This window comes from Melanerpes formicivorus, unplaced genomic scaffold (genome assembly GCF_026170545.1).
Source record: "Melanerpes formicivorus ecotype bairdi unplaced genomic scaffold, bMelFor1.0.p_v2 SCAF_16, whole genome shotgun sequence".
Classification (NCBI taxonomy): Eukaryota; Metazoa; Chordata; class Aves; order Piciformes; family Picidae; genus Melanerpes; species Melanerpes formicivorus.
In genome coordinates, this window is record NW_027142368.1 from 14,962,093 (window position 1) to 14,987,165 (window position 25,073).

At 57.7% G+C, this 25,073-nt stretch overlaps 1 protein-coding gene across 4 annotated transcripts in view; it reads right to left on the reverse strand.

The window, feature by feature from the left end:
- LSP1 (lymphocyte specific protein 1) overlaps window positions 1-25,073 on the reverse strand; it is a 65,025-nt gene that overhangs the window by 34,823 nt on the left and 5,129 nt on the right. The window contains exon 1 of one of the 4 annotated variants that reach the window (XM_068148332.1): window positions 16,104-16,287. The exons of the other annotated variants lie outside the window; for them this stretch is intronic. Within the exon in view, the coding sequence (XP_068004433.1) occupies window positions 16,104-16,165 (62 nt within the window). The 5' untranslated portion in view covers window positions 16,166-16,287. Of the gene's footprint in view, window positions 1-16,103; window positions 16,288-25,073 lie in introns of those variants that run through there. 4 annotated transcript variants of the gene reach the window in all.

Consider the following 25,073-nt stretch of genomic DNA (forward strand, 5'->3'; position numbering starts at 1 on the left):
CTCCACATCCCTGCCCTCCCCAGGGAGGCAGAGCTGGGATCCAGAGCCAGATGGAGCCAGGTCACCCAACCCTGCTGAGCCCCCAGGGGAGCAGGAAACAGAGCAGACCCCAGGACTGGGCTCCAACCCTATGTGATTCCTGCCTGTCCCCTTTGGGCTGGGGTTGTAAATTCAGCTGCCCCTTCCCCTTCTGCCTCCTGCCTGCCCCTTCCCACCTTGCCCTCCATGGGGAACAAAGCAGAGCCCAGGCTCCCCTCCTCCCTTTCCCTACTCATCCCACACTCCTATTTATTGTTTTCTCTGGGGTTCCCATAGAAACCCTTGTCTGAGGGGCTGGCAGGAAGCCACCGTGCTGTTGTCTGATTTTATTTCTTCTTCTTCCCCTCTTTTTTCTTTTTAATATATAAATGAAGTCATTCATTAAACTCTGCCACGATCTCCTTCCCTCGTGTGACAGCTCCAGATAGGCTGCGAGCCGGACAGGCTCTTAACCCCCTCCCGCCCGCAGCGCCAACGAGACGCAGGGGTCCAGAACAGATCCCGTTTGGATCGAATTCCTTCAACCTCCTCCCCCGGCTCCTTGGGAAGTCGCTGCAGGAGCGGCGCTGCGCCGGCATCATCCCCCTCCCCAGCCCCCCAGCCGGGCCGGGGTGCCCAGGGGAGCCCACATCGGGGGCTGGGGTCGGGGGGGTCCTCTCCAAGAGCAGGCGAACTCTGCGCGGTGCGAGAGCAGCGCGGGTTGGCAGCCCTCTCGCTTCCTCGCTTGGATGTGACTAACTCTCTCCCCATGACCTCACCGGCTCGCTATTCTGTCCCTGCGTCCTCACAACAGCCTGAGGACAGAGCTGGGGGCGACTCTCGCGGGGGGAAGGAATTTGCCTGTCAAAGCAGGGAAATCTCTTTCCCAGCAAACCAGGCTGCAAGCTGCTGCAGCGGAGGGGCTGCAGAGCTGGGATCAGAGAAACGTTAGGCTTGGAAGGGACCTCAAGGCTCAGCCAGGTCCAACCCCCCTGCCATGGGCAGGGACACCTCACACTACAGCAGGTTGCTCACAGCCACATCCAGCCTGGCTGCAAACACCTCCAGGCAGGAGGCTTCCACCACCTCCCTGGGCAACCTGTGCCAGGCTCTCACCATCCTCATGGGGAACAACTTCTTCCTCACATCCAATCTCAATCTACCCAGTCCTAGTTTTGTTCCATCCCCCCAAGTCCTATCACTCCCTGACACCCTCAAAAGTCCCTCCCCAGCTTTCTTGGAGCCCCCTTCAGATACTGGAAGGCCACAATTAGGTCTCCTTGAAGCCTTCTCCTCTCCAGCCTGCACAACCCCAACTCCCTCAGTCTGTCCTCATAGCAGAGCAGCTCCAGCCCTCTGCTCATCCTCCTGGCCCTTCTCTGGACACCTTCCAGCAATTCCAGATCCTTCCTGTAATAGAGGCTCCAGCACTGGACACAGAGCTCCAGGTGTGGTCTCCCCAGAGCAGAGTAGAGGGGGAAGTTCTATGCCTGCTCCTCACAGCAATGAAGGTTGTGGGCAAAGGGCAACCAAGCTGGTGAAGGGTCTGGAGAACAAGGAACAGCTGAGGGAATTGGGGTTGCTTAGGCTGGAGAGGAGGAGGCTGAGGGGAGACCTCACTGCTCTCTACAGCTCCCTGACAGGAGGTTGGGGTGAGGTGGGGGTTGGTCTCTTCTCTCTAGCATCAGGTGATAGGAGGAGAGGAAATGGCCTGAAGTTGTGGCAGGGAAGGCTTAGGCTGGAGATCAGGAAAAACACATTCACTGCAGGAGTGGTCAGGGATTGGGAGAGGCTGCCCAGGGAGGTGGTGCAGTCCCCATGACCGGAGGTGTTCATGACACCTGTGGGCATGACACTTGGGGACACGGTTTAGTGGCCATGGTGGTGTTGAGTCAATGGTTGGACTCGGTGATCCTAGAGGTCTTTTCCAGCCAAAACAATTCCATGGCTCTATAAAAGCCTCCTCTCACCCTGGGCTCAGAACCATCAGCACTCTGCACACCTAGAGCCAGATTACTACTGGTGCTTGGACCTCACCCTCCTGCTCAAACCAGCTGGCCGGGGAGCGAGGCTGAATAGGAGATGCTTTGGGGTGGTCACACCGAGAAGCAGAGGGGGGAAGGAGGATTCCTCTTTGCCTGATGGAGCAGCACAAATATTTGCCTTCAGTGAAGAGAAGAACAACAACAAAACAAAAGCCACAGCCCTGAAACAAACGAGAAGCCAAACCTCGCCGCAGCCATAAAGGGTTTGCTGGGGCAGAGAGGGAACGATGCCAGCTCAGTTTGGATGAGCCTGGGTGTGAGGGGGGGGTCAGCTGTTAAATTGCCTTTCAAAGCAGAGAGGTGGAAAGATTTAATTTCCAGCTGGTCCCGTTCCCGAGGCAGGGGCTGGGCCCTGCCCCCTTCGCTCCACTTGCTCCAAAGCACATCGGGGAGCTCGCTCTGCTCAGCCCACGGTGGCGTTGCACAACCTCCTTCCCCACGGCTAGGAATCACTGCCCAACACTCCAGGGCCAGCCTGGTGCCCATGGCTGTGTCTGCTGCCTTCTCCTCCAGGCTCAGCCTGGTGCCCATGGCTATGTCTGCTGCCTTCCCTAGGCTCAGCCTGGTGCCCATAGCTATGTCTGCTGCCTTCTCCTCCAGGCTCAGCCTGGTGCCCATGGCTGTGTCTGCTGCCTTCTCCTCCAGGCTCAGCCTGGTGCCCATGGCTATGTCTGCTGCCTTCTCCTCCAGGCTCAGCCTGGTGCCCATGGCTATGTCTGCTGCCTTCTCCTCCAGGCTCAGCCTGGTGCCCATGGCTGTGTCTGCTGCCTTCTCCTCCAGGCTCAGCCTGGTGCCCATGGCTATGTCTGCTGCCTTCTCCTCCAGGCTCAGCCTGGTGCCCATGGCTGTGTCTGCTGCCTTCTCCTCCAGGCTCAGCCTGGTACCCATGGCTATGTCTGCTGCCTTCTCCTCCAGACTCAGCCTGGTGCCCATGGCTGTGTCTGCTGCCTTCTCTCCTCCAGACTCAGCCTGGTGCCCATGGCTATGTCTGCTGCCTTCTCTCCTCCAGACTCAGCCTGGTGCCCATGGCTATGTCTGCTGCCTTCTCTCCTCCAGACTCAGCCTGGTGCCCATGGCTGTGTCTGCTGCCTTCTCCTCCAGGCTCAGCCTGGTACCCATGGCTGTGTCTGCTGCCTTCTCCTCCAGACTCAGCCTGGTGCCCATGGCTATGTCTGCTGCCTTCTCCTCCAGGCTCAGCCTGGTGCCCATGGCTATGTCTGCTGCCTTCTCCTCCAGGCTCAGCCTGGTGCCCATAGCTATGTCTGCTGCCTTCTCCTCCAGGCTCAGCCTGGTGCCCATGGCTGTGTCTGCTGCCTTCTCCTCCAGGCTCAGCCTGGTACCCATGGCTTTGTCTGCTGCCTTCTCCTCCAGACTCAGCCTGGTGCCCATGGCTATGTCTGCTGCCTTCTCTCCTCCAGACTCAGCCTGGTGCCCATGGCTATGTCTGCTGCCTTCTCTCCTCCAGGCTCAGCCTGGTGCCCATGGCTATGTCTGCTGCCTTCTCCTCCAGGCTCAGCCTGGTGCCCATGGCTATGTCTGCTGCCTTCTCCTCCAGGCTCAGCCTGGTGCCCATGGCTATGTCTGCTGCCTTCTCCTCCAGGCTCAGCCTGGTACCCATGGCTTTGTCTGCTGCCTTCTCCTCCAGACTCAGCCTGGTGCCCATGGCTATGTCTGCTGCCTTCCCTAGGCTCAGCCTGGTGCCCATGGCTATGTCTGCTGCCTTCCCTAGGCTCAGCCTGGTGCCCATGGCTATGTCTGCTGCCTTCTCCTCCAGGCTCAGCCTGGTACTCATGGCTATGTCTGCTGCCTTCTCCTCCAGGCTCAGCCTGGTGCCCATGGCTATGTCTGCTGCCTTCTCCTCCAGGCTCAGCCTGGAACCCATGATGTCCCAGGAGCTATGGTAAGTTTGCTCTGGGAAGACCTCATCACAGGGCCAGGTCATTTCTCTTATGGGATCCCTGCATCTCTGCAGACAGCTTTTGGAGGTCCTGGGCTGGGGCACAACACTCTTTGTGGGAAGGGGTTTGCCTCTTCCTGAAGTGAGGAGATCTTGCAGGTCTAAGGACTGCTTGGAAGCAGCTTTGGCCATGCAGTTACAGTTTGCCAAGCAGCTGGGATGCTCAGACATCTGCTCTGACTGGGGCTGGCTGCCCATTTTAGATCCAGCTCTTGGCTTCACCTCCCTCCAGACCCCCAGCCAAGGCTTTCCATTTGCCCAGTGGAACTCCTCCTCCTCCTCCCTCAGAACAAGGCTACAGGCACCCCTGCTCCAGCCACTCCAGCCCCCATGGCCATGAAAGCCTGCTCCAGACAAGGCAGCACTGCAGGAAAGGTCACATTTCCTTTGGGCAATCCTTCCCCAGCACTTGAGGGGCTGCTGCTGATCTTGAGGCAGGGAGATGTCTGGCACCAGACAAGCTGTGTCGAGGGGAAAGGCTGCAGGCTCGAGGAGCCTTTTGCACGGCCGAGGGCTCAAAGGAAGCTTTGCTGGCCCAAGCCCAACCTTCAGCACTAAAGCTAATTCCAGCAAGGAGAATGAAAAAACCTCCCAGAGGCTTTGGGCTTTGCAGACCTGTGCCAGAAAGCCCCAGGAAGCCTCCAGCAGCACGTTGGACATTCCTGTCTCCTGAGCTCGCCGCGGCGGTGTTGACTTTGGTCACTGCCTCTGCCCCGCAGAGACAGGGCTCATGAGGCAGGAGCCTTTGGGAGCTGGGTGCAGGAGGAGCCATCTTCCAGCCCTGGCATGATGGGAGCTGTTTCCCAGAGGATATTTTGCCCCATCACCAAAAGGAGAAGTGTCTACCCCCGCTGCAACTCTCACCAAGAGCTATCACAGTGTCACTAAGGTTGGAAGAGACCTCGAGGATCATCGAGTCCAACCTGTCACCACAGACCTCATGGCTAGACCATGGCACCAAGTGCCACATCCAATCTCCTCTTGCATGAGCTGCAGAAGAACTGGGAGGGGTGGTCCTGCAGCCCCCAGCAGCCATCCTGTTGGGGTCTCTGTTGAGGCTGGGGAAAAGGGAGATGCCAGAAACCCAGCACAGAATCACAGAAGACAGAGCACTGAGTCCAACCCCTGCCAAAGCAGGATCACCCAGGGCAGGCCACACAGGAACACATCCAGACAAGTCTCGACAGTCTCCAGGGAAGGAGAGTCCACAGCCTCTCTGGGCAGCCTGCTCCAGGCCTCCAGCACCCTCACAGGGAAGAAGTTCTTCCTCATGTTGAGGTGGAACCTCCTGGATTCCAGTTTGTATCCATTGCCCCTTCTCCTATCAGAGGACAGCACTGGCAAGAGACTGACCCTCCCCTAGCTCCAGCCTCCTTGCAGGGAGTTGTAGAGAGCCAGAAGGTCTTCCCTTGGCCTCCTGTTCTCCAGGATAAAGAATCACTCCTCACCAGACCTTTCTCCAGACCCTTCCCCAGCTTTGTTGCACTTCCCTGGAGCCAAGGTGCTGCACATCCCCTCTCTCCCAGACCAGCCACCTTGCTGCAGGTTGGGGTCCCCCTGGGAAGCACCACTCCCTGCAAAGCAGCTTTGCAACCCAGGGAGGGTTTGTAAAGGGTCTTTGCAGTGCTGCAAGAAGTCTCTCACAGCCTCATCCCCAGCCTTGAGCCAGGGAGGATGAGATCTGCACCCTGGAGCTGAAGCTTCTTCAGCAGTTGATCTGCTCCTCTCTGAGCAGGAGAAGAGGGAGCAGTGGTGGAGTCCTTCTCTGCCCTTCCCAGCTTCCTTTCTCCCCTCTAGACAGCACTGAAAAGAGTCTGACCCTCCCCTAGCTCCAACCTCCTCTCAGGGAGATGTAGAGAAGGTCTCCTCCTTGGCCTCCTTTTCTCCAGGCTAAACAACCACTTCTCCCCAGCCCTGTTCTCCAGACCCTTCCCCAGCTTTGCTGCACTTCCCTGGACCCACTCCAACACCTCAATGTCCTTCTTGGAGTGAGGGCCACAAAACTGACCCCACCACCCAAGGAGTGGCCTCACCAGCACTGCATGCAGGAGGAGGATCACGTCCCCAGCCCTGCTGTCCCAGCCTGGGGTTTATTTCAGCCTAGTCCCAGCTGAGATGGTTACCCTAGCTCTGAAGGATCAGCTTGGCAGCCAAAGGCAGCCAGAGATGCTGCATGAGCCTCTGCCTCCCATACATTCGTGTCATTCCTCAGCTGCACTGCCCTGTTCAGAGTCCAGCCTGCAGAGCTGGAACAAGAAGGGGGAGGCAAGGAGAAAAATGCCTCTCTATGCTTCACCCTCAGCCTTCTTCTCATACCAAGCATCCCCACCCATAGCTGTGCAGCCTCGACCATATCTCCTCTTTTCTGCTGTAAATCATTGCTCAGCCTTCCAGATGCAGACAGCAGGACAGAGCCACTTCCCACCCAGAGCCTGTCCACACCGAGCCAGTGGAGCTGGGGAGGGGGAGAAGGTATCACACATGGGGTGATAAGCACAGGCCAAGGCGTCTGAGCTGAGCGTGACACAGCCCAGACTGCCATGGAGCAGGGGAGGGAGAGCCACAGGATGCACAGCAGAAACCTGCCTCCTGCTGAAAAATAAAAGCAGCTCTTGGTTTCTCAAGTGAAGCTTGGGTTTTCACCTCCACAGCACATCCCATTTCTGCCCCAGGAAGGATGTGTGGCTGTGCAGCCATGCATCCAACTCTGCCTGGCTCAGCCTTCATAGAATCATGCAATCAACAAGGTTGAAAGAGACCTCAGAGATCATCAAGCCCAAACTATCACCCAACACCTCATGGCTAACCAAGCCATGGCTTCAAGTGCCTCATCCAAGCCTTTTCTGAACACCTCCAGGGATGGGGACTCCACCACCTCCCTGGGCAGCACATCCCAATGGCCAATCTCTCTTTCTATGAAGAACTTCTTCCTAACATCCAGCCTAAACCTCCCCTGGCACAGCTTGAGACTGTGTCCTCTTGTTCTGCTGCTGGCTGCCTGGGAGAAGAGACCAACCCCCACCTGGCTACAACCTCCCTTCAGGTAGTTGCAGAGAGCAAGAAGGTCTCCCCTGAGCCTCCTCTTCTCCAGGCTAAACATTAAACTCCCTGCAAAGATCAACCTGTCCCTGCTGTGTGATGGGCAGAGGAAGCCCCAGGCTGGTCCTTTTCTGCTTCCCCAAGCAAAACATGAGGCATTTGAGAAAGCTGGTGGTGAGTGGCAGGAGGAAAACTCAGAAGGGGAATGCAGGCAGGGCTGGTCCTTCAGCAGCAGCCTTAGGGACACTGCTCTGACAGGGAGATGTTAGGTTATGGTTGGACTCAGTGACCTAAAGGTCTTTTTCAACTGGGTCATTCTATCACCTGGCTCCTCCTGCCTCTCACCTCACAAGGTGAGTACCACCTTGGATAGATGGGAGAGGAATGTGAGCTTGCTGGAGGTGTTGTAGCCAAGTTGATTGGCATCTACAGTGGAGGCAAACCCCAAGCTCAGAACACACTCGGTGTGGTCCTTTGACCAGGTGGCAGATGCCTCCAGGCAGGTGCAAGAGGAGAGCAGGGTTGGAAAGCTCATCCTGGTGCCTGAAACCCCAAAGGAAGAATCAAACTAAAAAGAGCAGAGCAAAGGGGCAGAGATGTGTGCAGGGTGGACCTGAGGGTGCAGAAAGGCACAAGGGGTGATCCACACCTCCAGACATCAGGAGCAGGGCAGAGCCCACTCACAGAAGCATGGAATCACCTGGCTGGGAAGCAAAAGCTTGAGAGCACTGAGTCCAACCATACCCTCACACCTCACAACTGTCAGACCACGTCCCTCAGCTCCTCATCTGAACATCTTCTAAACACCTCTGGGGATGCTGACTCCACCACTCCCCTGGGCAGCCTGGGCCAGCTCCCAATGACCCTTCCAGCGAGGAGGCTTTACCTAACACCCAACCCAACCCTCCCCTGGTGCAACTTGAGGCCTTTTCCTCTTGTTCTGTCACTCATTGCCTGGGAGAAGAGGCTGGCCCCCACCCCACAGAGGCAGCTGATGGGACTGGCTGCTCCATGTAATTGGCACTGGTGTTAATCACAGCAGGCAGAACCCCCCCCAGTCCCTTCCGAGCTGATGGATTGCAGCCCCCGGGCCGTGGGTGCTGAGCACACAGACAGGCTGGGGCAGCCATGTGTGGACATCACCAGGCAGGAATTTGGCAGGGGCTTGGGGGGGAAGGAAAGGGCTGGATTTGAGCCCTGGTATTCAGTAGGTGTGAGAAATGGGTGCTGAGCACAACCTCGACCCCAGGCCCTTTCTCACGGCCTCTCCATCCCAGCCCTGAAGGTTCCAGCAGTCAGAGGGGTTTCTAAGAGCAGGAAGTCTGGGCTCTGTTTGTGCAAGGCAGAAGCATGCCAGAGGAGAAAACAGGCATGTCAGAGGGGTTGGGACTGCCTTACCCAGCTGCTGATCTTGTTTCCTCCCCCCCTTCTCTCGGAGGGAATGAAGCCTCCACAGCCTCCCTGCCCTGGCTGCCCTCAGCCAGCAGCCTTCCTGATTCACCCATGCTGGAAGATAAGCCAAGGGAGGCAAGCAACAGTCCTACCCCTGCTTCAGACTGGGGTTAAGAGAGAGTTGGGGCTGTTCAGCCTGGAGAAGAGAAGGCTCCAGGGGAGACCTTCTGGTGGCCTTTCAAGAGTTCAAGGGGGCAGTCAGAAAGCTGGGGACAGACTTTTGAGCAGAGCCTGCAGTGACAGGACAAGGGGTGGTGGTTTGAACTAAGAGAGGGAGGCTCAGAGTGGAGAGAAGGAAGAAATGTTGGACACTGAGGGTGGTGAGACCCTGGCCCAGGTCACCCAGAGGGGTGGGAGATGTCCAATGCCCAGAACCACTGCAGGTCAGGTTGTGTGGGGCTCTAAGCAACCTGCCCTGGTTGCAGCTGTCCCTGCTGGCTGCAGAGGGTTCGGGGTAGGTGGCCTTTGAAGGTCCCTTCCAAGCCAAACCTTTTGATGTTTCTGTGATTCAGACCCAAAGTGCTGCTTTTTATAGCACTGCTGCCTTGGCCTGGGGTCCTTCATTTTGCAGCCCTTGGGGTGACCTGGTCCCCCCAGTCCCAGCAGCAGGAGGGACTTTGCTACCCAGGAGCTGGCAGGAGGCAGTGGGGAAGCCGTGGGAATGTGCTGCTCTGCTCCCTGGGAGGGAGACCAGGCTCCTCATCCCTGGACGTCACTGAGAGGTTGTGCTGCAGCAGGAACCAGGCTCAGCAGCCAGCCCTCAGCTCCTGCTGAGCTAAGGCAACCTCTCCTCATGAGAAAGCCCAGGGCTTGCCCCAGAACAGTGATTGCAACTCCTGGGCATGGCCACCACAGCCTCTTGCCATGGGACAGAGACAACTGGCAGCCCCACTTGCCCTCTGCCCACCATACAGCTGGGGGATGGTACTGCTGATGCTGGGTGCCCCTTTGAGTGTCCTTCATCAGAGGAGTTAAGGCACACAGATGGTGGGAGAAGAACAAGAAGAGGCTGGAAAGCTGAGCATTCATTCTTACCCTCCCAGCTGCAGACCTCAGCATCCCCACCCAGGACCCTTTCCAACTGAGCCACGCTCAGGTACACCTGGTGCCCCTTCTCCACCCCACCAGAAGATGTGAATAACCTCAAGGGCCCCAAAGTCTCACTAGAATTACCCAAAAATTTCTATGGGCTCAAGTTCAGGCCCTAAATATCCAGCAGGTAGAAGTCTGAGACAAGCAAGTCTGAAACCACCAAAAGCCATCAGCTGGCTCCTGGGAAAAGCCAATGGGGGGTGGGATGCTGCTGAAGAAACAAGCCCCAGAGCTGGGCAGGTCTGGGAGTGGATCCACAGAGGGATCAGAGGGGGCTGGGTGAAGCTACTGAAGAGAGAAGGCTGAGTTGCCCTCCTCAGAGTGAAAGCAGAGGGTGAACATCTCACTAGGCACCCATCTGCCACAGACTGGCTTGGCCCCTTACCCACACCCCTGCCCCATGGCCAGCTGTGTGCTGGCCTTCACAACCTGCTGACATCACTCTGCAAGCAGCTGGCCCCCTGCAAGCTGTGCTGGGATGCAGAAACCTCCAGGCATGTCCCACCAGGAGCTCAGTCTGGCCCAAAGGGCTCTCCTGGATGCTCTCCATTACCAGCAGCCTCAGGACAGCTCTCTCTCCCCATTCTCCCTCCAGCCATGGGGGTCACCAAGTTGGCCACCAGCCCTGCCCTGGTGATGGGGCACAGAGGGATAGAAAAAGGGCTCACTAATAAAAGCATCACAAGAGAGAGGACTTGGAAAGAGGAGCACCACGGTGGGGAAGCCCTGCTGGGACCAGAGGCTGCTCTGGAAGGGTGAGGCAGCATTGCAAAGTGTGCTGAAGTGAGGCCAGAGAAGGGCCATGAGGATGAGCAGAGGGCTGGAGCTGCTCTGCTGTGAGGACAGACTGAGGGAGTTGGGGCTGTGCAGTCTGGAGAGGAGAAGGCTCCCAGGAGACCTCATTGTGGCCTTCCAGGATCTGAAGGGGGCTCCAAGAAAGCTGGGGAGGGACTTTTGAGGGTGTCAGGGAGGGATAGGACTGGGGGGGATGGAGCAAAACTAGAAATGGGGAGATTGAGATTGGCTGTGAGGAAGAAGTTTTTCCCCAGGAGGGTGGTGAGAGCCTGGCACAGGCTGCCCAGGGAGGTGGTGGAAGCCTCCTGCCTGGAGGTGTTTGCAGCCAGGCTGGATGTGGCTGTGAGCAACCTGCTGCAGTGTGAGGTGTCCCTGGCCATGGCAGGGGGGTTGGAACTGGCTGAGCCTTGAGGTCCCTTCCATCCCTGACAAGTCTCTGATTCCATGAATGGCACTAGTGAAGGCTCTGTGTTCCCTGCTGGGCCTGTGCCAGCATCCCTCCATCCTTTCACCATGCAGCACCTCTGATACTGGTTCATTCCCTGCACTCACTTTCCCTGTCCCACTTCCTCATGGCAAGCTCTCCTCACTCCCAGGCCCATGTTCTGTGTATTCTATGCACAGCCCAGCAAGGAGGAGTAAAGAGGTGCTGCAAGAGCTCCTGGAGGCAGTAGCTCCCTCCCAGGCAGCAAACCATGGCCAGACCACGTCCTGGCATCCACCACAGCCTCCCATGCAGCACAGAATCATTTTGGTTAGAAGAGACCTTTAAGGTGATCAAGTCCAACCTTTAACCCAGTACTTCTAGGTCCCCCTTCAAAGCACCCTCCAGCCTTCCCAAAGCTCTTCAAGCTCCTTGTTCCCAGCTCAGCACTCAGGAGGTCAAGAGAGGAACGTTGGAGTAGACTCTTCCCTGCTGAGCCACATCCTGGCGAGCTCCAGGAGGCAGTGTGGAAAGAACAGCATCCCACAGAGGTGAGCAAAGCCCAGCAACAGCTAAAGGGTTGGGGGCAAGAGGATGGGGACAGATTCTTGTCAGTGGTGCCTGCTGAATGGGCACAAACTGGAAGCCAGGAGGTTCCATCTGAACAGAAGGAAAACCTTCTTTTGTGTGAGGCTGCTGGAGCAGGCTGCCCAGAGAGGTTGTGGAGTCTCCTCTGGAGAGATTCCAACCCCACCTGGGCACTGTGCTCCTGGGCAAGGTGCTGTGGGTGCCCTGCTTTGGCAGGGGGCTTGGACTGGATGATCTCCAGAGGTCCCTTCCAAGCCTCACCATGCTGGGATTCTGTGGAGGAGCAGGCTGTAGCTGTGCCAGGGGGACTGAGAGCTCCCCCATTTCTTTTCACCCAGCACAGGAGAGTGACATAGGAAAGAGGAAGCCATGGAGCTTGAGGACTTGCAGGATGATCTACAGCATGCCACACTCCTGCCTCCAGCCATTCCCCCCTTGGCTGCAGACCCCCCCCAGGCCCTGCCCACCCAGCTGTGGGGATGTGACAGGCACAAGGCACCAGAGCATGTCCCAGGAGCACTCCTGTGGCTCCCTGCACCAGCCATGGGTGCCAGGAATCCAGTCTGGAGGCACAGCCGAGCTGCTTTCCAGAGGGGCTGCTTGGAAGGGTTCATTCAGCAGCCATCTTCTCTTGCCAAGCACTCAAGAAACAGAGGGAGAGGCAAATTCCAGCAGGAGCAGATAAGGGACTGAAAGAATGGAGGTGACAGGCACTGGATCCCTATCTTGTTTATGGGAATTCATTAGGAGGATAAGGACAGAAAGAGAGAGAGGCAGTGGCCAGGAGATAAGGCAGCTGATGTTTGGAGAGGACTTCAGAGCATACAAAGTCTGGTGGGTGTGGGAGGGGACCACAAAGGGATCAATCTATCCCTGGGGATACCCTGAGGCTCTGCCCCAGGAGGGGAGTGCAAAGGCACTGTGGGGCAAAGGCAGGGAGGTAGATAACCCTGCAGCTCCCATTCCCCCTGCAGCTCCCATTCCCCCTGCCTCTCCCAGCTGGCTACTCACCCCCTCTGCAGTCCCAAGGCATAAACCCTGGGCTCATTCCCACCTGCAGCTTCTGCAAAGCCAGGGAGGAAGAAGGCAGCCTGGTTTGTTGGGGTTTTGGTGGTGGTTTTTTTTCTCCCCAGCCCAGCTGCAGGCTGAGAAGAGGTGAAGGATGTTCCCCAGAGAGCTGACTCAGCGCTTCCAGCCTGCAGCGCCTCTGACGTGGCCCTCTGCTCTCCAGCACATCAACACCCCCCCTCCCGAGCTCCCTGTGCACTAAACCTGTCAGCAGGGCGGGTGGAAAAGCCCTTGCATGCAAGCCTGGCTCCTGGGATGGGTGCTCAGGGGCGATGGCAGCCAGGCACTCCTTCTCCACACAGGCACAGGGCTTCATAGGTGGTGTTGGGTGATAGGCTGGACTGGATGATCTCAAAGGCCTCTTCCAACATAGTATGGTCTATTCCATCTCTATCTATCTCTATCTCTATCTCTATCATCTCTATCTCTATTCTATCTCTATTCTATCTCTATCTCTATTCTATCTCTATCCCTATTCTATCTCTATCCCTATTCTATCTCTATCCCTATCTCTATCCCTATCCCTATCTCTACCCAAGAGATGTGTGGATGTGGCACTTCAGGACAGTGTTTCATGCCCAGGGTGGTCACAGGCTGATGTTTGGACTCGATGACCTTAGAGGCCCTTTCCAGCTGAAGCAATGCTCTGATTCTGTGGAGGCTGAGGGTTTGTCTCAAGCATAAAGCTGGCTGCTTAAGTATTTGGGACTTGGCTCTTCAGCCCCAAATCCACCAGGCTTTCACACTGATTTGAGCTCAGCTGTAGGACAGCCTGGCCAAGCAGCTCCCTTAAGGAGAGAATTCCCTGCTTATCCTGCTGCTGCTGCTGTGCAGCAGGGGCAGCCAGGTGAATCTGGGCATCACACTGAAATCCCTGGTGCCCAGGACTGTGGCTCTGAGCAGATGTTTTCCCTCCTGTGCTCCAGGTCACTGATGCACCTGGGGACATCTGAAGAGCCTGGGACCTGCACAGTGCAACTGCTCTGCCTGCAGTCACCTTGGGACAGATAACAGCAGAGCACAGCAACCTTGGCAGCAATAAATCTCCCAGCCAGAAGCCTCAAGACATGAATTGACTGGAGGAGCTGGTGTCTGCACATGAGGTGGCAGGGCTTGCAGAGGAGGAAAAGCTGCTCTGGGAGAAAACACAACTGCCAACCAGGCTGTGCTGTGTTTAGAGCAGGTCCTGCCTGTCCTGCTGTCAGTTCCTGGGAGCATCAGTGGGGTTATTTGGGTGTAAAACCTGGAGCAAACCCCTCACACATCTTCAGGCCCCCCACCCCCCTCCTCATCTGTAAGCAGGACTGGGAAGCAGAGCCACAAAGGCCAGCCTCAGCCAGATGAAGTGTCACAACCCCACTCAGGACAAATGCCATCCCAGAGTTCCTCTGGCTAAAGTCCCTGTGAGGCTGCTGAGGCACCAGAACGATCCCTTTTCCACAGCAGGAGGGGCTTGGAGGTACCATTCATGACAGGAAAACACCCCTGGCTAGGGCTGTGTGCAGAACAGCTCCTGGGACTCCCCTTTTCTGTGCACAAGGCACATGGGCTTCCCCTCTTCCCTCACATCTTGCCAGCCAGCTACAAGCAGGTGATTTCCACCCCAATTTCTCTTGCCTGGCCCTCCTCAGCACCAGCTGGCCCCAGCTCCAAGCCTGATGCACAGCTCCATAGAGGGTTCCAACCCCCATCAGCCCCTGCCCGAGCCCTGCTCCCCAACAGGGAGGTGTAACCAACATCCCAGTCTGCTGAGTCCAGGGAAAGAGTGCAAGGGGCCAAACAGGAGGTGGAGAGGGAAGGCAGCTCCTCCTGCACACTCTCCACCCCAGGCAACCTGTGGGAGCTTTTCTGCTGACTCCACCAGGTCCAGAATGGGGCCGCAGGGGCAGGCAGGAGGGGCTGGCTGCCTGCCTGTGGGAGTCAGTTTCTCTTCCACGGCAAAAAACTCCCTTGAGAGGTGAGCTTTAGAGGCTGCATCACCAGGGAAGCCCCAAATTAGCTGGAAAACACCTATCCAAATAACCCCCAGCCTGACATCTGCTACCTCCCAGCTGCAGACCATCGGTGAAGAGAGCACAAGGGGTGCCCAAGACACAGGCTATGATTCCAGTGCTCCCTAGTTGCACCTCTCACCCATCCAGCTCCTCAGTTAAATACAAAGAGATGAGCAGTGCCTCTCTCCATCCCAGTCAGAGCCAGCAGCATGGCACAAAACCTTCAGCCAGAGGAAGATCCTGGAGAGCCACATTGAATCCCTGGAAGGGTTTGAGACCAGGCTGGATGAGGCTTTGAGCAACCTGATCTAGTGGAAAGTGTCCCTGCCAGGGGGCAGGGGGGTTGGAGCCAGGTAATCCCTTCCAACCCAAGGCATTCTGTGATTCAAGGCTCTCCAGCCTCCTGTGAAGGGCAGAGTGACCACAGGGAAGGGGATCCCAGTGCCAGCAAGCAATGCAGCCCTGCTCCCCAGCTGAGAAACAGGAACCAACCCACTGGAACCTGCCCTGGCAATCCCACTCCGAGGGAAAGGTTCAAAGGTTCAGCACTCAATCCAAAGCACGATGCCAGCTCACGGCATCCTGGGAGGAGCTGGCCCGTTCGAGAGCTCTGGGGCTGGGAATGCACATCCCAGGCTGCCCGACCTGTGTCTCCGACCAGAACAAGCATCCTTTGGCTAGGCAGGAGGCTTCAGCGCTCAGGGACACAAAAAGGCACAACACTGAGCTCTCTCTCCCTTGCAGATGGGGCTGAGGGGGAGTCAGGCAGCTCAGGTGCATGTCACAGCACAGTTGTGCTCGGTTCTATCAGCTGGGTGCTCCTGGAAAAGCCATCAGCGAGTTCAAATCTGCTTTTCTCATAGTGGCTTTTCGGGGGGGGAGGATGGAGGAGGAGGAGAAGGGAGGGGTGATGGTGGTGGTATCTATTTCCCTTCCTCCCAACGCATCGCGCCTGCCGGAGAGCCAGGGCTGAGAAAGCAATTCAGCCTATTTAAAGGGACACGGGAACGGTCGAGCCGTACCACGGCGCCTTTCCGCACCCCCGGTCCCTCCGGTACGCACGCCGGGCAGCACCCAGCCGGGGCTCTCCCCAACCTTAACCCCCCCCAACGCGAGCAGCACTCAGCCCGGAGACCCCTCCGGGTCGCCGCTGCCAGCAGCCAGCCGGGAGCAGGGTCCCCTCTCCGGAGACAGCATCCACCCAGGTCACCCCAAAGCGGGCAGCGCTCTGCCTGCAGCCGGCTCCCCCCTCCGGGGACAGCACCCATCTGGGAGCTGGGTCTACCCCACGGGCAGCATCCAGCCGGGAATAGGGTGTCCCTCCTCCCCGCGTTGCGGACAGCATCCAGCCTAGAGCCGAGCCCCCACTCCCGGGGACAGCACCGAGCCGGGTCCCCTCCCCCTATCGCGGGCAGCACCCATGTGGGAGCTGGGGCTCCCCTCCGGGGACAGCACCCATCTGGGAGCTGGGTCCAGCCGGTGGGCAGCACCCGGCCGGGAACACCGAGTGCCCACCCGGGACCCGGTCTCCCCCACCGTGGGCAGCATCCAGCCGGGAACCGGGTCCCCCGCCGCGGGCAGCACCCACCCGAGCGTGCCCCAGCCCCGGGGGGCAGGTGATCTTCCCTGACCTGATGAGGTTCTGCAGGCCCTGCTTGCTGGAGTTCCTCCTGAGGACCACGCTGCTGCTCATGGTGGTGGCCAGGGCCGAGGGGCTGCTGCCGCCCCCTCCCCAGCGCCGCAGGCAGCTGCCCGCTCCCCCCTCTCCGCCTTCAGGAAGTTCTGCAGCCGGGTTCCTTTTGTTTCTGCGACTCCCCCCCCCCGGCTCCACACCCCCGGCTTGTCTCCTTCACCTCCACCTTCTCCTCCCCCTCTTTCTCGTGGAAGTGTCACGGGAGGCTCAGCCGGCGGCGGGTCCCGCAGCACAAAGCCCGGCGCTCCCCCCTCCCAGCGAGGGGGGGTTTCCCTCACCCTCCTCTGCTTTAACTCCTCTCTCCCTCCTTCATCATCTCCAGCCCCCTCCTCCTTCCCTTAGTCAATCCCTCCCCCCCCCCTCCCCTCCATCTCATTTCCCTCCCCTCTCCTTTCCACGTCGTGCCGTGTGTGTCCCCCCCCGACCCCCCCCCCCCTTTTTTTTCCACCTTTTCCACTGATTTCCTGATCACACAAAGCAGCTCAGGAGCACAAATCGAGGCTGGCAACTTGTGCTCTGAGGGTTATAAATCACTCTTGGTCCATTCACAGCAGAAGACTTCTCCAAAGGGTTCACCTCCAGACAGTGCCCAAGCAGCTGGAGGTGAACCCAGGGCCAGATTAATGTGGCAGGGGCTTTGTGCTGGGAAATGCTGCTCTGGAGAGAAATGTCCTCCTCCTGGGATAGAGAGAGCAGCTGGATCTGAGGGGGAGTCACTGGGCTGCAGCCCTGGGCAGGCAAGCAATGTGCAACCTGCTTCTGCTCCCAAACCTTCCCCTCACCTCCTCAAGTGCCTCCCCTGCCTCCTGTGCCCCCCCCCAGCCACCAAACTGGGCAAGAGGAGGGGAAAAAAAACCCACACACAAGCAAACCAACCAACAACAAACAAACAACCCAAACCCCAACCCAGCCAATAAACAAATCCTCTGGCTTGCTGCCATAAAGCATTGATGGCTCAGGAGGTGAAGGGGGTGAGTGTTGGATGGAGGACCAACAACACAGCTCCCTGCTCACCCACACTGCCCATCCACCGTGCTTCAGGTGGTTGCTCTTCATGCTACATCCTCATGGAAAGAGTTTTCTTCCCTGCTCTGCACCTCCTGGTCCACATGTGGGGAGCAGCTCTGCTGCCATACCAAACCAACAGGTGCCTGAGCTTGCACCCAGCAAGCTCCAGCCCTACCTCACCCTTGAGCATCATGGTACTCATGGCCCAGCCACATTACCCTATGGCATGTGGAAGAAATAGTCCTCTGGTTGTCTGTGAGGTGGGATCAGAGTCACACAGACTGGGAGGGGTTGGAAGGGACCTCTGGAGACCATCCAGCCCAACCCTCCATGCTAAAGCAGGGCACCCACAGCAGCTTGGCCAGGGGGGCTTGGAATCTCTCCAGAGAAGAAGACTCCACAACCTCTCTGGGCAGCCTGCTCCAGGGCTCCAGCACCCTCACACCAAAGAAGATTTTCCTCCTGTTCAGATAGAACAGAATAGAATTAACCAGGCTGGCAAACACCTTCCAGATCATCCAGTCCAACCTATCACCCAACACCATCTAATCAACTAAACCTCCTGGCTTCCAGTTTGTTCCCATTGCCTCTTGTCCTGTCCCTGGGCACCACTGAAGAGTCTGGTCCCAGCCTCTTGCCCCCAGCCCTTTAGCTGTTGCCAAGCATTGCTCAGCTCCCCTCTGGGGCTGCTTTTTTCCAGGCTCAACAGCCCCAGGCAGGGCTCTCAGCCTTTCCTCTTCACAGAGCTGCTCCAGGCCCCTCAGCATCTTTGTGGCCATCTCTGTTGGACTTGCTCCTGTAGTTCCCTGTCTCTGCTGGGCTGGGGAACCCAGAATTGGACCTTGCATTGCAGATGTGGCCACTCTGCTTAGGCCCTCACCTTCCTTCTGCTTTCAGTCCATCCCATGTACATCTTTCCTCCCATACACCTCTGCAGAAGCGTTTCTGGCCACCTTGTGAGCTGCAGTGGGGAAGTCACCCATGAAATACCCCCAGGAATCTCAACCAAAGGGAAGTGCACTAAGGCCAGAGCAGAAGGAGGTGCCTTCCCTCCTCCCCTCCATCTCTTCTCTCCCAAACAACTCCTTCCTTTTTTCCCCTAAGTGGTGAGGAACAGCAAACCTCACTCAGCACAGACACTGATGCTGGCCTCACCCTGTGGGCTGCTCAGACTCCACATTTCTTGCTAAATTGGGTGAGAAGGTGCAAGAGAGCCACCACAAAAAGCCTCTGCTGCTGACAGAGAGCCTGTCCCAGCCCTGCAAGTACTCACAGGAGTAATTAGGCTGAAGCATGTGAACCTTCCTGTTGGCTTCACTGCACTTGCCCACATGCAGCCACAGGGTTTTCTTCTTGGAGAGAATCAGCCCAAGCCTGCCAGTGCTTCCCATGCTCCAGCCAGCCAAGGGTGCGAGACAGAGGAGCCCTGGGCAGGCAGAGACACAGGGGGCAGCCATGGGCCAGCAGCACACTGGGGGCTGGGTGAGATCCCAGCAGCACTCTGGTTTCAGGCAGGGATGCCAAGCGATCCCCAGGGAGCTGAGGAGGGGCAGGGAGGAATGCAGCCGCTGCCACCGGGAGGAGGCAGGAGCCTGCTGGGTGTGGGGAGGGGGGAAAGGCATTGGTGAGGAGCAGAGGTGAGATTCTCCATGCAAACAGGCAGAAGGGAAAGCTGTTGGTTCCCCCAGCCTTGCCACCACGCTTGGGTTGGTCTCCTGCAAGATGCCAGCAGGAGCACCTCGCCTTTCAAGCCCTTGGCAGATGGCTGCCCCCCAAGCTCCTCAGAGATGGGGAACTCCACTGATCAAGGCTGACAAAAACCATGCCTTGGCTGATGAAATCCAGGACCAGAGAGAGGTCATGACACTAGATCTTGCTGGTCTAAGGTGCCGAGATCTTTCAGAGACACCAGCAGTGAAACAGTGAGGAAAGGAGGCCCAGCAGGCAGCAGGCTCCTGCAGAGAGGCATCCCCTAAGTACTGCACTCTGCCTGGAAAATCCTCCTGCCTGCAAAGGTGGTTGTGCTACTTGACCCCTGGGGAAGGTTTCCTGCCCTTCTCCCTGGCTTTCATCTTGGAGAAAGACATCAGACATGAGAAGCAAACATCCTTCCTCCTCCAGCAGCAGCAGGCTCCTGCAGGACCACGGCAAGAGAGGAGAGCCGAGCAGGACCCTCTGACTCAAAATCACAGCTTGCAAGGAGGGAAGGAGCTGTGCACTGACACAAGGACAGTCACCAGGGGACACTTAGACCAAGAGCACCAAGGTTGGGCCTGAGGAGCCACGGGGCTGCAGGGGAAACTCCACCTGGTCACTCTGCAGGGCAGAAGCAGCTCCGGTCCCCTCTGCTCTCCTCGCTTGCTGCCAGGCCCAGGTGCATCCATCTGAGCCACACCACAGACCCACCACCAGCAAGGCCAGCATCAGCCCCACAGCTGCTCCAATCCTTCCACGGCAACAAACCTCCTGGTCCCAGCAGGAAGCAGGCAGGAGCGCAGCAGACACAGGAAGAGAGACAAAGACTCAATTCATCTGCTGGGCTTTTGGCAGGGGCGAAGCTCCACCGTCACATCCCTGCAGCAGCCCCCACAGACCCCCTAGAGGAGCAGGGGCGTGGGGAGCACCCAGAAAACACACCCCAGGGCGCTCCCCAGGCGTGGGGCAAGCAGGGGAGGCGAGGTGGTGGGACAGAGAGAGCGTCTCCATCGCTGCAGGAGGAGGGTGGGAGGCCCAGGGACGCAGGGCTGCCCCAGTTCCTGTTAATTACACAATCACTCTGCTATGTAGGGCTGGTTGCAAAATCAGTTGGAGGCTGACACATGGTCTAGGAGGGGGGGAAAAAAGAGACAGAGAGAGAAAGGCTCTCATCCTGCTGCCAGAGAACCGAATTTCTCTGCTGTTCCTGGGATGCAAAGTGCTGTCAGCACGAGCCCCAACCTCCGGCTGCCTGGAGGGGCAGTCCTCTGAGGTGCTGTCAGCTGCCAGCGTGGCTCCCAGGGGTCCATGCCTACATGGCAGATTCCACCTCGAGAAAGTGGTCTCAGAGGCACAGCCTCACTTTTTCAGGCAGCCCTTTCCCAGCTGGGGACCCTGCACTTCCCCCAGCAGGACGATGGAGTAGATGAGGGTCTCTGGTTTGCCTTTGAAGTGATGGATCCTTCCCCCTACCGTCCCAAACCTCCCTCCACAGCCCAACACCTCCACAGCCTCTCTCTCTCTCCACCATGCCCACACAACCCCCACTTTGAAAGCAGCCTGGCAGACATCCCAGCCCACTGGAAGGCCCAGCTCAGTGGCAGGGGCACACCAGTTGCTCCATCAGCTGTGTGGATGGTGTGCTTTACACAGACAGGGCTTGCCTGCCTTGCCTCCATCCCTCATTCCCAGCTAGCTCAGCCCAGCTTCCCCTGCCTGCACTCCCTTTTTGGCAGCCAAATCCAGAGGCCAAAGCAGAGATAATCCCAAGGAAGCAGGGTGTCTCACAGCCAGAAGTGGCACATTGTCTCCTTCACACCACAGCAGCTCCAAGCTCCAGCAGTGAGCTGTCACTAGGGCAGGACGCTGCTCCCATGCAATCAGCTCTGGCTGCAGGGGAAAGAGCCCAGTCCAAGTGATGCTCCCCAGCAAGGCTTCTTCTGCCCTGGCCATGAGTCAGGAGGGGATGCTCCCAAGCCCATGTGTGAGCCCATGGGGGTTCAGGGAGGGGGGTGTTGTAGGCAGGAGCTGTCTTGGCTCAGAGCTTTGGCCTGGCCCACGCACTCAGAGGAGCACCATGGAGAACATGTATCACCAGCCAACAAACACCACCTCAGACCAAGTCTGAAGCACTTGGCTTGGGATCAGGGATGACTTTGCTCCTATGGCATCCAAAGAGGCAGAGAGGAGAGGGAAAGGAAGCTGGGTCTGGAAGGAACATCCCTCTTCCTCTGCCCCATTGCTGCCCCTCACCTTCACACCACTCCCCGTGGTGCTCTTCAAGGGTACAGCCACAAACCTAACGTGCCAAGAGCTGGCTTCATCCCCTGCTGAGAGGGGAAGACACAAGCTCAGGTGCTCCTGCTCCAGGGGTGACACAAATGAGGAGAGAGGATGGGAGGACCAAGGGAAAAGGGACCAAAAGAAATGTCCAGGAGCTGGGTTTACCAAAGGGGGGAGGAGGGAGGCAGAGAGAGATGCTGGTAACCATTAACTGGGACGGCCAGGAGATCAGCTGTGCTCTGTGCTGTGCAAAGAGGGGGAGAGACCACCTGAGCGATGTGCTGAGCTGCCACCCGGGGTGTTGCAGACCAGGGCCAAGGCCAAGTGACTCAGCCAAGCCCTGGAGGCGTGCAGCTGGGCCAGCAGGTCGAGCCAGCAGGGCTCCTGCACCCTATCTATATAGTAGGTTAAATCAACAGAGCCATTGGGAAAGAGGCAGGAAGACAAAACAATGGCTGCAGATAAGACACTCCCAGCCCGTGAGAGAGGGTCACTACAGGACAAAAGGACAGCTATTGGCCCTGAAGAGACCAGCTCCAGCTCTTTGGGATGCCTTGGGCCAAGAAGTAGGGCAAAAGGCTCCCTCCAGGGTGAAGAAGCCCTAGAGGTTGTGTGTGTGTATGTCATAGTATCATAGAATCAGTCAGGGTTGGAAGGGACCACAAGGATCATCCAGCTCCAACCCCCCTGCCATGGGCAGGGACACCCCACACTAGATCAGGCTGGCCAGAGCCTCATCCAGCCTGGGCTTAAACACCTCCAGTGTCCCCCACCTGCAGACACTATAGGTGCCTCAAAAGGCCCTGAGAGCATCCCATTGCCTTGCAGCAACCTCCTGAATCTCTGGTCATCAAGGATGGGAAAGCTGCTGAGTGAGTCTGAACTTTGAACATCAAATAAATGGCCTTGGCTGTGGCTATGTGGATCAGAAGGACACTGGGCAGCTGAAGGCACCTTCAGATGTCTCCCATGTGTGGCATAAGAGGAGTACAACCTAAAGGGAAGGCCCCCACCACCCAGAGGGGGAAGCCCCCACCACCTTCTCTCACCAAGTGGCATCAGTGTGATGTGCTTAAGCATCACCCAAAGCCAGCCAAGGAGAGGCTGAGGGAGCTGGGGCTGCTTAGCCTGGGGAAGAGGAGGCTCAGGGGAGACCTTCTTGCTCTCTACAGCTACCTGAAGGGAGGTTGGAGCCAGGTGGGGGTTGGTCTCTTCTCCCAGGCAAGCAGCAGCAGAACAAGAGGACACAGTCTCAAATTGTGCCAGGAGAGGTTTAAGCTGGATGTGAGGAGAAAGTTCTTCCCAGCAAGAGAGATTGTTCACTGGAATGTGCTGCCCAGGGAGGTGGTGGAGTCCCCATCCCTGGAGGTGCTCAAAAAAGGCTTGCATGTGGCCCTTGGAGCCATGGTTTAGTTGTCAGGAGGTGTCAGGTGTTAGCTGCTAGGTTGGACTTGATGATCTGTGAGGTCTCTTCCAGCCTGGTTGACTCTGTGACACAGTTGGTTGCTAGGCTTGCAGGAAGGAACTGCTGTGTGAGGCCAGCCCTGTGTCCCAGCCATGCTCAGCTGACCAGCACAGCTTTCAAGAAGTGAAATAAAGCTTCTGCCCAATATAAACCTATTAGCTCATCTGTGGCTGGCTGGAGGGCTCTGATGCAGCAGCATGTTGTGCAAGCAGGTTTAGCAACCACTGAGCCCTGCCTCACGCTGCTGGGCTGCTTGCTGCAGCTGGGCTCGGGGCAGACTGATGGGTAGGGATCCCCCTCCAAGCATCATCTTCCAAGCTGGACCCTGGCCTGGGGAAAGGCCTCTGATCAGCTTGCCAATGTCACTGAACCACAGAACTAACCAGGTTGGAAAAGACCTCAGAGATCATCCAGTCCAACCTATCACCCAGCACCATCTGATCAACTCAACCATGGCACCAAGTGCCTCATCCAGGCTCTTCCTAAACACCTCCAGGGATGGGGACCCCACCACCTCCCTGGGCAGCACATCCCAATGGCCAATCTCTCTTGCTGGGAAGAATTTCTTCCTGACATCCAGCCTGAACCTCCCCTGGCACAGCTTGAGACTGTGTCCTCTTGTTCTGGTGCTGGTTGCCTGGGAGAAGAGACCAACCCCCACTTGGCTACAACCTCCCTTCAGGGAGTTGGAGAGAGCAAGAAGGTCTCCCCTGAGCCTCCTCTTCTCCAGGTCTCCCTTACCAGAGGTGGGAGCTGTTAGAAAAGGACAGACAAAACATCATCATGTATCCAAAAGGCCTGAAGGCCACCACGTGCCTCCATCAAGGGGCAGGACAGTCACTGATGCTCCAAAGGGAAGGCCACCTTATTGTGGCCTTCCAGGAGCTGAAGAGGGCTACAAGAAAGCTGGGGAGGGACTTGTGAGGGTGTCAGGGAGGGATAGGACTGAGGGGAATGGAGCAAAACTAGAAATGGGTAGATTGAGATTGGATGTCAGGAAGAAGTTGTTCCCCAGGAGGCTGCCACAGGTTGCCCAGGGAGATGGTGGAAGCCTCCTGCCTGGAGGTGTTTGCAGCCAGGCTGGATGTGGCTGTGAGCAACCTGCTGTAGTGTGAGGTGTCCCTGCCCATGGCAGGGGGTTGGAACTGGCTGAGCCTTGAGGTCCCTTCCAGCCCTGACAAGTCTATGACTCTATAAGCCCTCCATTAGGTTCAGCTGAGCCTTTCTGCACAAGCTGTGTGCAGGAAGGTGGCAACTGGAGCAGAGAAGCAGCAGCAGAAGTGGCAAATGCCAGCCCAAGGAAGGAGAAGCCCCACCAGAGCTGGGCTGCACAGCCTGTGTGTCACAAGAGCCTGTCCCTGAAGACAGCTCAGCTCAGCTCAGCTCAGCTCAGCTCATCTCAGCTCAGCTCAGCTCAGCTCAGCTCAGGCAGGCTGCAGTCAGCTCAGTGACAACTGCGAGGAGGCACTTAGTTCAAGAGACAATAATTACTGCCATCACTTTTACTGGGAGGGAACTTTGGCCCTCCCAAAGAGCTGGCAGTTGCTGCTGCTTGGGCTCTGTCAATAGCTGAGGGGTGGTCGATGCTAATGGCTCTGAGCAAGCTCTCAGCGGGAAGGGAAGTGCTGCTGCAGCACAAAGGGCAGGCAGGCAGCAGCGCACCGCAGAGCCCACTTGCCAAGCTGCCTGCCAAGGGCCTGATCAAAGGGCACCAGCAGGTACCTGGAGCTGGGAGAGAGGCTGCTGCAGAGGTCAGCCCTAGCAAAGCATCTCTCCTCCGCGTGAGCATGAGTAAAAGAGCTGAAGAGCTCTGCTGATGCAGAGTGGCCCAGCTGTGGGGCAGGCAGGGGGACAGCACAGAGGGTGGAACCCCAGAGTGGTTTGTGAGGGAAGGGACCAGCCCAACCCCTCTGCAGCCAGCAGGGACATCCCCAACTAGAGCAGGTTGCTCACAGCCCCAGCCAAGCTGAGCTGCAGTGGTTCCAGGGATGTGACCTCTCCCACCTCCCTGGGCAGCCTGAGCCAGGCTCTCACCACCCTCAGTGGCAAACATCTCTTCCATCTCTCCAGTCTGACTCTCCCTCTTTTGGTTCAAACCATCCCCACTTGTCCTGCCACAACAGCCCTGCTCAAAAGCCTGTCCCCAGCTTTCTCATCAGCTCCTTTAAGCACTGAGAGGCCACCAGAAGGTCTCTCTGGAGCCTTCTTGTCCCCAGTCTGAACAACTCCAACTCTCTCAGCCTGGCCTCGTAGCAGAGGGCTTCCAGCCTTCCATCATTCCATCATTGCATTTCATCAGTGGTCTCCACTGGCCACACTCCAACAGGTCCTGAGGACTCCAGAGCTGCCCCCAGCACTGCAGGGGGGGTCTCAGCAGAGCCCAGCAGAGGGGCAGAATCCCCTCCCTGCCCCTGCTGCCCCAGGGTGCTGGGGATCAGCCCAGGACAGGGCTGGCTC